General features: G+C 33.3%; 1 protein-coding gene across 1 annotated transcript; it reads right to left on the reverse strand.

Annotated features, from left to right (window-relative positions):
* Window positions 1–56: 56 nt before the first annotated feature.
* Window positions 57–6487, reverse strand: LOTGIDRAFT_170476 (hypothetical protein; the record flags this gene model as incomplete). Its single annotated transcript, XM_009069130.1, has 8 exons — window positions 57–114; window positions 427–586; window positions 943–1096; window positions 1512–1625; window positions 4044–4231; window positions 4738–4802; window positions 5303–5502; window positions 6296–6487. 8 exons carry the CDS (start codon window positions 6485–6487, stop codon window positions 57–59), a joined length of 1131 nt encoding a protein of 376 aa, XP_009067378.1.
* Window positions 6488–13041: the final 6554 nt, after the last annotated feature.

Here is a 13041-nt window from a genome sequence, read left to right on the forward strand (position 1 = left end):
TGTCATTTCCACATCACTAGCACCTATACATTATCATACCTACAACACCAACCTTCTCACTTAGATTTATGATCCATACCAATTGCATCCTGAACATTTGAATAACCATCAGCCCTTTAAAGATAAAAGAACACACATATTATATATTCTTAAGAATTTGATTGACAAAAGAATGGCAACTTTTATCTTCAACCATTCCTAGAGATGCAAACTTGAGTGCTCCCTTTTGCTACAAAAGACATCACAAAAGTTTGTGGTACGTAGGATTCCCACTCTTCTATTGTTAAATGGAGACAAACCTTCCATGTATCCCATTAGCTACAATTCCAGATCATTTGGTAACATTTCGCATAAAGCTTTTGAATGCAGTCCACTGTTGTCAGTTCGTGGACTTTGTTTTCATTTTTTAAGATATTGTACACTTACTGAAGCAACTGATCCAATTCTTTTTTAATTTTTTTAACAACTGGAGGACCATGATAGACTAAAGCTGTATAAAGTTGTATTAAAGAGGCTCCTGCCTTAATTTTCTCGTAAGCATCTTGTCCACTAGCTATACCACCAACTCCAATTATAGGTATTTTACCTACTCAATAGAAATATGACAAGAAATTCTACATTTAATTTCCAGCATTTGATCAGTCTAATGAAGATAGCCATGATTAGGCACATTGAGAGAAAATTTGTTAGCAGAGGCACATACCCTCCTATTTTGCCATTTTCCAACTATTTTGAGAACATGCAATCTGAAGCATGATATCTTTTCAAATTGGCAGTTATGGATAAATCAGATTGATGAAACCAGGAGGTACCATTTGGACAAATGCTGGGGTTGATCCCAAGACCTCCAGGATACAAGCAAGTGGTATAAGCTTTTTTCCCCTTTTATTATCTTCAAGATAATAAGACTTAATAATTCCTACAGAAAATGACAAAACATACCTTGTGTTAATTTGTACATGTCACTTATAGTTGAGGTAGATAACTGTTTTAAAGGGAGACCACTCAATCCACCTGTTTCTGCTTTATTTTGACTCTGTAAAGATTCTGGTCTGCTGACTGTTGTATTACTTACAATTAAACCATCTACACCACTCTACAACATAAATACTGACTTACTATTGTTTATGATTTCATGAACAAAATTGTTTTAAAACTACCTTTATGTTAAAGACATTCAAATATATATTAACCATCTTTGGAGTAGTAGTTTTATATCTGTTCAAAATGACATTTGCATTGGTAAGATGTTTCATTATTGCAATTATTGCATTTAACCCTTTCAACCCAACTGGACTGTTACCAGTCACATAATTACACAATATAATACCCAACAGCTGTTACCAAGTAAGGTCACATAACCTTAAGGTCATACTCTTTAAGCTATATTACTTGCAGTTCAGAGTGTGCGTGGTATATCATTTACACTCAGTGTTCAAACTGTTAAGGGGTTTAACTATCTTACACTATCTTGCAAAGTGTTGCTTGTTAAAGTTTCCATTAAGTCTTACCTTAGATTTAGTAACAATGTCTGCTATATCTTTCTTTTCATCAGAAGTTAAATCTGGTGCTATTTTAACTAAGAGTGGAACTCTGGTTTTTAGTTTATCTCTTTCTGTAGATACCTGGAATGTAATATAGTCTGCAATCAGTTAGTTGCTCAAGCTTTTACTTTACCAGTTGATGGAGAACATTGATCCAGAAACACACCAAGAACAGTTTGACTTTGTCACCATAAATGTTAAAAATGTGACAAAAACTCATTGTATGAGGTAACTAGAATTGGCAAAATGCTTTTTTTGCTTGAAAAATACCTGAAACAAGGAATTTCACTTTCTATTTCTATAATTGTCTTTTCTTTATACATACCTTTCAAAAAAAAATTCCTGTTTCTGAGAATAAATTATGATTGGTTGAACGGATGTCGAACCTGTCCCTACATACAATCAAAATTGTAGAAAACACTAGGTAAATCCACTGATGAATATGCATGTATATTTGTATCAGACTGATTTAAAATATATTCTACATTCTTTTTAAGGGCATGATATCTTTAAGATAATCAGTTTGCCAACTAAATCTCAAGAAGATAAACTTAGCCTAGTATTGTTTCCACTTATCTATTTCACATCAACAAAAGACATGCATTATGGTTTTTTTTGTTCATGGGTGTTTTTATGTCCACAAATGGGAAATTCAACACTTGCTTTCAAACTATAGCATTATTTATGCCATTGGATGGGCCAACTCTGCTTTTATTAATCAAAATCATTATCAAATTTAAAAATCAAGTATTGCCCAAATTAAAAGTGGAATGCCCATTTAAATTCAGTATTCTATGGTTTAACATTGCCATTATATAAAAGCAATCCATCTTTAAATTCATGTGAATGTCTCCTGATAAAAAATGATTTTAATGTAAAGTTAACTGATAATGGAATGAAAGATAAGATCTAAGGTTTATAAAAACAAAGTCACAATTTCTTTCAAACTACCAGACGACAAAATATGAAGCAACTTTGGATTTGCTTGGTGATTTTGTTTTGTTATCCAATCAGTGTATCAGCATCTCAAAAGAAAGGAATATGTATCGGTCCTAAAGCTACCAACTATCATTGTAATGATACAAATGTTTTTCAAACAGTATCTTGGTGGTATGTATTCTAATTCTTTATTAACCAGACTTAACTAATGCAAAGGGTTGGAAGTTGACTTGACTTTGTGTCATGTTAAAGGGATTGTAAAGAGGTTTTCTAAAATAAATAATGTGTATATGGGTCACTGATAGTATCAATTTTCACCATTCCAATTTCCAATCGTTAAGACCTTACGTGATACAAGCATATTATATTGCCATTTAGTGATGTCATCAAACACTCAAAGTTCTATCGGAATTGCACGAACCACAGATGTCTGATTGAAAATTGTAATGGAATCAGTGTCCACAATACCCATAAAAATTAGACAGATGAGATGAATCAATACCAAGTATGAGCTAAATATTACTATTTCTTAAGATGACAATGGCTACTTGTTAATTAAGAAAGATTAAAAAACCTCACTAATATATGAATAAATCTTTCAACAGGTATGATTGGGCATTGAATGAATCTGAACATCACAATAAGCATTGTACAAATAAACCAAATGGAGAATATGTACCAATGTTTTGGGGTCATTATGCTTTAAAACATGCTTTACCATCAGGAACACAACATGTACTAGCTTTCAATGAACCTAACCATAAAGACCAATCCAACATGTCACCACAAAAGGTAGCTGAATATTGGCCAGAACTGGAGAAAAGAGCTGGTCATAGGAAGATCATTAGTCCTGCCCTTGCTGGATGCAGCAATGCTCAGAATTGTATCAACTGGTTTACAGAATTTTTTCAGCATTGTAAAAATTGTCGTGTAGATGCACTGGCTGTTCACACATACAGTTGTAATGCTCTTGGGGTGTTTAATGCTTTAAAAAAGATAGCACATCATTTTGGTAAAAATCTGTGGTTGACAGAATTTGCTTGTGCAAGTGGTAAAACTGTTGACCATCAGATCTCATTCATGTCAAAACTCCTACCACTGCTGGAAGGGGCACCATTCATTGAGAAATATGCCTGGTTTATGACCAGAATGGCAGGAAATAGTTCATTTATCAACACTTCTATTGACCTGTTAGAATTTAAATCTTCTAAACTGACCAAGCTAGGTCGATATTATGATTCTCATCACCATTCAAAATAAACATGGTTCTCTAATAATATTTGTTGTTTACAAAGTATTGTCAAATACACAGAAGCCTTATTCCAGTCAATCACAAAAATTGATTTAAAATTTAGTTTGATTAGCCTCTGGGATAACAGTATTTCTTAAAACTGACCTAAGTTAAGATTTTTTAGAATAAGTCTCCAGATGAATAGGACCTTAAGAACATGAAATAGATATAGCCTGATGCTGTTAGATTGTCATATGTTACATGTTTTTCCCATTGTCATACAGATAAAAGAGACTCACAGACAATGTGAGCATATAACATTTACCAACCTTCTGTAAGAGTTCTTCCAATTGCTTACGCCCTTGCATAGCTCTAAGACCAGGTGTATTGGGACTCGATATATTGACAACTAAATAGTCAGCCATTTTACCAAATACTTGTACACCTTTAATATAGTCTGCTACAGGATCAGGTGATGTCTTATTTTTACCAAGATTTACTCCCATGATGCCCTTTTCTAAAAAATACAAATCAGAAATGAACACTGAAGGGGCAGTCTGTTTTTTTTGGTTACATTTATGAATTCTTTACACAAAAATCTAGAGAAATACTTATCTAAAAGTTGCTGTTAATTTCAAAATGCTTAAAAAAGTTAAGCTTGCTATGTTTTGATAAGAAAACTAATTATTAACAAGCTAAATATTCTAGAGCACACAATCAAAACAGTACACAATTAATGTACCTTGCCTTTTAACAGTACTAGTATCAAAATAAGAAGGAACTTCTGTCCAAAAATTGATATTTAACATATTTCTGTATTCACTCATGTCAGGTGGTACATGAAGTTTACTCTCTACAAATAGAGGAAAAATGACTGTTTTCAAATTATATCTGATGGTTTTGATTAAATTACCTTTACTGCTTTGTAATGAACAGTTCAGTAAAGAGACAATCGAAGATTTATTGGAATCTGGCAAAAGGTCTTGTTTACCAAACAAAGGTAAACAAATATTGAACATTTACCTGAGAATATTTGTTTATTCAATCTATCAGCTACTACTTGATGGCCATCACTATTAAAACCATATCTAAAAATATTAAAGGGATTGTAAAGAGGTTTTCTAAACTTTTTATGTGTATCAGGGACACTGATAGAATCAATTTGCACCATTCCAATTTTCATTTCGATGTCTGTGGTTCTTGCAATTCTACTAAAACTAACCGTTTTATGAGGTCTCTAGAGGGGAGCTACCGGAAGCTACTATCAATAAATATGCAGTTTCCCTCTAGAGACGTCATAAAACACATAAAAAGTTTAGGAAAACCTCCTTAAAATCCCTTTAAGTAACCTTTGAATTAAATGGAATGCTGCGTTATAATTTAACCAGATGGGTAATGAAAATCCAAAATTTTAAAAAAAATTTTAACTTTCCAAATTATAATTGAACACTGATTCTTGGTAATTGTTTTCATCTGCTCAAATTAATGCTCCTCTTATCTCATGTAAAAATCATCACATGTAGCCTAGTTTCCAAAAGGTTATAACAATGTTTAACAAACACATTAAAAAAATCAGAAATATTCTCACCTATTTATAACAGCTTTATCTTCTTTTAATCTAAATACACGAGGTTTAGGGTTGCCAGACTGTGGTTCTGGTGTAACACTTCCAACTTCCACAAATCCAAACCCCATCCTTAATAATCCCTCTACAGCTTCACCTTGTTTATCAAATCCTGCTGCTAGTCCTACAGGATTACTAAATTTTCTACCCCATAATTTACTTTCCTGAAACAACAATAAAGAATTTTCATTTATCTCAATACCAACCAGGGTAAAAATTTCACTATAGATTCAGTTGCCAAAAAAACATTTCAGCTTAAGTGTAGTTGTAAACTTAAAGGGACAGATCCACCATTTTGGGGATTGATTTTAGTCTTGAATATATGTAAATAGTCTTCAGAAGTACATGTACTTGAAATATACAGAAATCACATATCTCAAAGCAGGGATTTCTTTTCCTATTTCTATAGATGTCCTTTCAATATAGTGTCTCTCAGGGCCTTTTTAACATTCAAACTAGATAATTCTAGACACACATGGATTTGGGGGCTCAAATTTCGATGGCAAGCTGTGGACACTATTACTGATTAGCTTAACTAAGTTCCTGTTTCTGAGACTAAGGTACGATTGGTAAAAAAAAATCTGTCCCTTTTAGTTTTGAGACAATGATCTTTTCAGTCAAATTATTGAAATATTGACAGCTGGGTAGGCTGAAATGATAAAGAGACAAGAGGACTTTATCAGGTCACAAGACTTTCTCACACAAACTGAGAGTGGAACTCACAACCATCATTTTTCCATAAAACAACACATAATCAAGATATGAATTCATAAATTTCTAACAACTTCAAATTTGCATTGAAGATATAAATTATCTCTGAATGTTGGTCCACTACTTCCAAAGAACAAAACGTAACATGAAAGATTACACAGAAGTTAAAATTATGTCAGCACATCCACTATATTCATTATATAAACCGAGAATTACTCAAAAGCTTTCCATTAGATTACAGCTTACCAAAGATGGTGGGTCAGGTGGTGGTTTTCGTAGTATGTTATATTTAGACACTTTAACAGCTAAATTATGAGCAGTTTCAGCATCTAGAAGCCTGGTAGCTGGCATCACCATATTGGTATAAAATTTCTCATCCCCTCGATATGTTGACAAACCAAAAAATAACAGGGTACCTCCTCCACATACGATTACCATCTGTTTTAATTGTTTCTTAAAAAAAAAAAAAAAAACAATTCATGGAATGTAAATTTTGAAGGTCATGATTTGCCATTTTTGGAGGTTTTTTTGGGTTTTGAATATTGCATAGCCTATATTGACTTGGCTATCTCAAAGGGCCTAGTGAAGGTGACACCATTAAAAGTTTAGTTTTAGAAGAATAAAATAAGTAGAAAAGCAAAAACCAGACATCTCACAGCAAAATTGGAATCGTGCAAATGGACTTTATCTGTGTCCCCCGAACACATAAAAAATTTAGAAAATCCCTTTAATGAATTTATATTCATTTGCGGTAATTTCTTCTATTTATTTCGATTACTTCCCCTGGAAGACAGAAATTACATAAGGTTTGAAGTAAAACATCAATGAAAATGGTGTCAAAAATGATCAGGACTTACAACAACTATGCTTCCATTAGATGCACCACTCATTTTGTATTGTAAATGCTCAGTCACATAAAAACAACTAATTCTTGCTGTTGATCTGGCCACTTGTTGTTTTGTCTTTAGCAGGTGCCCGTCGTGGAGTTGTGGACTCTGATCTATAAATAACTTATACCGGATAGCTCATAACTCAATCAGCCAATGGTGATGCTTGGATCCAGCGACCACCATCTTGGAATTCCCTACTCTTTAGTCTCTTATTTCCAGTGACGTTAGGCCTACACCATTCGATCATTTTTTGGCCAAATTTTGTGGCCTGCATTCGATAACATTTTCTTAATTTTTGAAAATCTACGCATTTTAATTATAATTAAGATAATATAACAATGGAATAGTTTCCTTAATTTTAAAAAGTTTCATCTACTGTTGTAACATTTTAAAGGAAAACAAAAAATATTCAAACACCGTCGATATTTGAGCCTTCAAATGCAACCGGGCTGAACTTAGCATACACATTCAACTAGCATACAGATTCGGAATCGTCTCAGCATACACATAATTCGTGGCAAATCGACCCGATATGAAATCTGAATTATTTCTAACTTAAATATTGTAAAAATAACTTAACAATTTTTATGACAAATACAAATAAGAATTCTTTCAATTGCACAAACACCTATATGTCTAACTCTCTTAGTCTTGGTACTGTGGCCCATTTAATACATATTTGAGTAAGTTGAAACTTACCAAAGTATCAGCTTCCATAAAGGAAAAATTAAGTATTAAATGGGCCACAGTACAAAGACTAAGAGAGTTAGACATATAGGAGTTTGCGAAATTGAAATGATTCTTATTTGTATTTGTCATAAAAATTGTTAATTTATTTTTACAATATTTAAGTTAGAAATAATTCAGATTTCATATCAGGTCGATTTGCCGCGAATCTGTATGCCAGTTGAATGTGTTTGCTAAGTTCAGCTTAGTCAAATATGAAGTCCTGTGCTTTGAACCTTTAAATTTTGGTGTTTACTCGTTAATATTTTTTTCATATTCCCCACTTCAAGGTTTTAAAATTGGCTGGTGCACCTTTGTAATTGAAAATTTTTGCTACTATAGAATTATTCTTGTCTGAAACTTGTTTATTTTCATTTACTTTTCTGTAACACTAATGTGCTACTGATGCAGTGATGCGTCCAATTCGGTTATCAAACCATATTTTTGATTTAGCCTGTGTACAGGTTTGACACGTACAGCATAGTCAATACTTTGTTCTGTTGTTGGATATTTAGTTTTAACATGAGTTCTTTCACAAAATCACTTGCATTAATGTTTTTCCTCTTCTATGTAATTATTGCAGAAAAGATAAGACTAAAATACAGATGTCTAGGTAAACTTTATTGGCAGTGATATGGCACAGCTGATTAAAAATATATATATAAAATTCATTTTTGATTTTGGCTGCCGACATGAAAAATGGCAAGCCAACCAGTTACCAATATAATATAGATAATGATATACACCAAAATTTTATTGATTGATCATAATATAGTATTAAAGTCAGTTCTTTTACTGAATCCATATTTTAATTTAAAACCATGAAACCATCCAAATATTTTTTAAAACCATAAAACCATCCAAATATTTTTAAATCATCCAAATATTTTAAAACCATAAACCATCCAAATATTTAAAACCATAAACATATATACATGCTTGACCCTAAGTGTGCAGGGGTCAACAAGCATTGGACTTGGGCCTGAGCTCCAGCAGCACTCCAAATCCGATTTTATAATCAACTGAGATTAGAAGTGTTGTTCTAAATGCCACATCAGACTTCTTAGATCAGCTGTGCCGCTTTTATAGTTGACTGTAATTATATGTAGCACATATAGAGAATAACCAATTATAACTTAACACCAATGTTTAACTCGTCCAACATTTAACCTGAAAAAATATTGAAAGAAAAACAGAAAACTATTCATAACCAAACTCGGGGTAGGGTGGGTGGGATTTATTTTGGTTGGATTGACAATTAAAGTGTTGAATTTTTCAAATTTCTTTGCAACAAGAAATCTAACCAACCTCTCTGATGGCTGATTTATCAAAGAGGAAGTTATAGGCTCTAAGCTGCCCCCTGTTAGAGATTTAACTAGGCTTAAAAGGAGAAACTAACTGACTAGGACTGTGCATCTTTAATCTGGATAATCTAGTCTTTTCTAATCTAATCTATTTAAAGTGATGATGTATTGTATTATGATTTGCTTAAAGTAGCTGTGTTGGAATGTAATATAATCTAGTTAATGATGAGTATGTTTTTTGAAGTAAATAAAGCAAGGTATCTCTCAGCAATAAATTCATCTATTGAATATACAATAGATGTGAATATTTTCAATATCAGGATTAACCGCATTTTGCTCAACACTGCTTCTTGGAGAATATAAAAGTACACCACAATTTCCATTTGTTATCTCTCTTAGCCTATTTCAGTCAAATCTGATATTGTTTTTTCATTGCGGTAGCTAGCAGAATGCTCTGGGTTCAAATGTCAATCGAGACTTTTTTCCACGAGTTTGAAAATCTTCTTGAGTAGTATCAAATCTACCTGTAGCCTAACCTTTTTCACAACAAGATTTCTTACAAAGTCCGGTTGTGTAACCCTTTTCCCTTGAACATGTGGTTTGCTTGGGATGTACATGCTTTGTTGCATCCCGACTCTATTTGCCTAACAATAAAGTGCAACAAGGCAACGCAATGTTTGCAATACCCACTTTTCCCGTTCTCTTCTGGAGGACTATCCATACACTATATGGTGCTTGTGTCTCTGCCTTTTGTCGAGCAACAATAGCCTTTACATAGCAGTAAGATAGCCTATATTTGAACTGGTATTCAACTCCAGTAACATGTCCAGATTAAGTAAAAACTTTCTCCTTCTTTTGTTGATTTTGATCCTTTCGTCGGGACATTATGGATCTCAGCACCTGTAAAATTAATTCAGTTTATATATATACATGTATAATACATCTTAGAGTAGTTTATTGAGGAAACAAATCGTGAACTTGCATGAGTGTAAACTAGACACACCTGCTTTGTTCTTTATTTATATGTTTGCACACAAGACAAGCCAAGAGGCGGGACCTTTTTATACTAGGTGAATCAATCTACCGAAGTGATTGATTGCTTAATACCCCAGTCCCCAATCATGTTAATCAGGTAAGCGAAACACTGTCAATTGCTCTAGGCATCTTGTAACTCACATGAGTGCTCTTTGGAGCATTAATTGCCAGTTCATACATTTTGTTTTAACTTAAACATAAATAATTGTGAAGTCTATTCTACTTGACTAGAATGAATAGAATCATGATACAAACATAATAATCAAAAAAATAATGCTGGATACAAGTCAGAAGGAACAGTAGTGGAACAATTTTACCTTTTAATATGAGCGTTTTTTCAACCAATGTTTTTAGCCTTACAATCATAGTCTTACTGATTGTTTGTAGTTTGAGGTATGTAAATAATTCAGTGATTAGCACAATTTTACTAAATGAATGGGGTTTTACATCCTACTTTTCTGCATCTGGGCTACTGAAGATGGGCAACGCCATGCAGGGTACAATGAGGGAAATTTTGTCAGGACAGTGGCTTTAGTCTGCTCTCTTTCAATAGCACTGAGTATTCAAAACTACTAGAGGGTGACATATGATTCAAATAAACCCACCTTTACTTCCATGCATCATGATTTTGAGGATCTTAAACGAGGGTCATAAAACTTGATGTGCAGCATTACCTAAAACACATGTTAAGGTGAAATTGTCATATTGGACAAAGAAACTATGATTCTAATAAAAATTATTATTATGAAAACATATAGACAAGTGTGACCCTTGTGTCTGTGTTGTCTGTACCGGCCAATAGGGGTTAACATATTTAAAGCCCATTTACACGGTAAAGAAAGTTGTATCAACCATGGTTTGTAAGGCAAAATTTGCCGTGTAAAGAGGGCTGTAACACTGTATTAATACAGCTTACAGGAGTAGTATATTTCACATGTTTTATTCTGTACAGCAAGCTGTATCCAACTTTTATATTTGACGAATGGGAGCACAAGTTTAAATCTTAAAAGGTCATTCTCAATTTTGGCGGGAATTTATGTTAACAAATTGGGAGTGATTCATGCAACTTTATATACTGTGTAAACTGACAATGAATATATTACAAAAGTTGTATACAACCTGTTTTACTGTGTAGATGGACCTTAGATGTGCAGGCTCTAACTCTCCTTAGAATGTGATTTAGTGCTCAATTATATTACACTGCTTGGCAATCATTCCACTTTAAGACATGTATCATAACACAAGGGCAACAGTATGCTATCGCAATACTGTGTAATAGACAAATTGTAACATTATATCTTCAAAGTTTTAACATTCAATCAGACGTCTGAAATTCCACTAAAACTGTGTTTGATGATTACTATGTATAATTTTGAAACATATTTGGCCTGATTAGCATGCTTTGAATTCATTACAAAATGGTTTGAGGTTGTTTCCTGGTCATTTTTTTCGGCTTGGCTCCAAGTCGTTTCACATTTTCTTTGCTAGTTTCCTTGTCGTTTCAGTTTTCTTTGGTCGTTTGGTCAACTTAAGTTTTAGAAGTAAGAAAGTTCTATACAGAATTATAGCATACAGATCATTTGCCTGTTTTCATTTTAGACAAGATTTTATCAATTTACAACTTTACAATAGCAACAACTTCCCAGCTCTAAACACTCGAAATTTGTGAATTATACTGCTAAATAGATGAATATTTCAATCCTGTTGCCAAAAAAACTTATCACCACTGCTCTCTGTCTATAGCTTTTGAATAACTAGTAGAAATAATAGAGTAACCTCTTTGACTAAATTGGGCATAAGATTATTACAAAAGTATACCACAAAACAGTCAAATCGGTCGTGAAAGTATCCAACCTGCATAGGATAAGACTCTGCTTGCAATCTAAACGCTTTTAACCAGTTGAACCATGCCTTTTGAAATGAATGCAGCCTATAAGAACTGGTGAAGATCATCCAAAAACATAAACCATATTGAAAGAAGATTATCAGAACCTTCCCAAAACACAATTTGAACTCAGTCGGTCATTTTACTACTTTAAAAACTGCAGACAACGTTGTGAAAAAAGCATAAACCACCATGACGAAATTGGGTAGGAAGTATAAATAACCTGCCACAAAATAGTCAAAGCGGTCTTTGCTCCACCATCTCTCATCCATTGCACCATCATACTGGTAATCTGGTACCTCTAGAAACCGCGCAAAGACCATATTGGGACTAACATTTGTATCAAATTGTGGCCAATCAAAAAAGATATGTCAACATGTTGAAAAATACCTAGTAGGCTACTTGAAATAGCAGAAAGCTAAAGTAGACCATCAATTTCAGATACAAATGTCATCACAATATAATTCCTGAAAGAAAATGAAACTGATAAAATTAGTTAAAAGAATATTAGAGATTAGTGGCCTGATAAACACAGATAAAATAAACTTACAACCATACACACGACCTAAATTTCTTTACTTTATTTACAATTTACAAAAAGGCATTACTTTGTTTCTCCATTTAAAGTAAAAAAAAAAAAATGTTATTATAATGAGTCATTTCTAAAGATTTGGTACATAAATGATACTCCACAAAATTCCAATCAGGCATGACTCTGTCCGAAAAATGTGACATACTCCCAGAAAGAATGGACCTGTCCTTCTATTTCCACTTATGTCCAACAAACATGGTACCCCATCGAATGTAGCTGTGCGACAAATGTGCCTACGATTAGCAAAATATGGCATTTCTACAGATGCAGCATAATATGGCCTACAGATGTTGTCCCGAATTCAGCAACCGTGTCATGTTGTCATCAAATTTGAACCCTCTCAAGGTATTGACAAAATGAATAATGTCAGATATATTCCATTTCTAATATTTGCCGTAGGACACATGACACCACCTTCGAGGATCATGCAGCAAAGTGGTCCCCTCACCTACTGCATGACCACTTCCAGAGTGTCACACTGACCAACAATCCAATTTAGCAAATGGCAATACCCAATTTATCCCTACTGTGAAAGGGAGATTTCCTAAAATTAACACTTA

Source organism: Lottia gigantea (assembly GCF_000327385.1).
Source record: "Lottia gigantea unplaced genomic scaffold LOTGIsca_99, whole genome shotgun sequence".
Lineage (NCBI taxonomy): Eukaryota > Metazoa > Mollusca > Gastropoda > Lottiidae > Lottia > Lottia gigantea.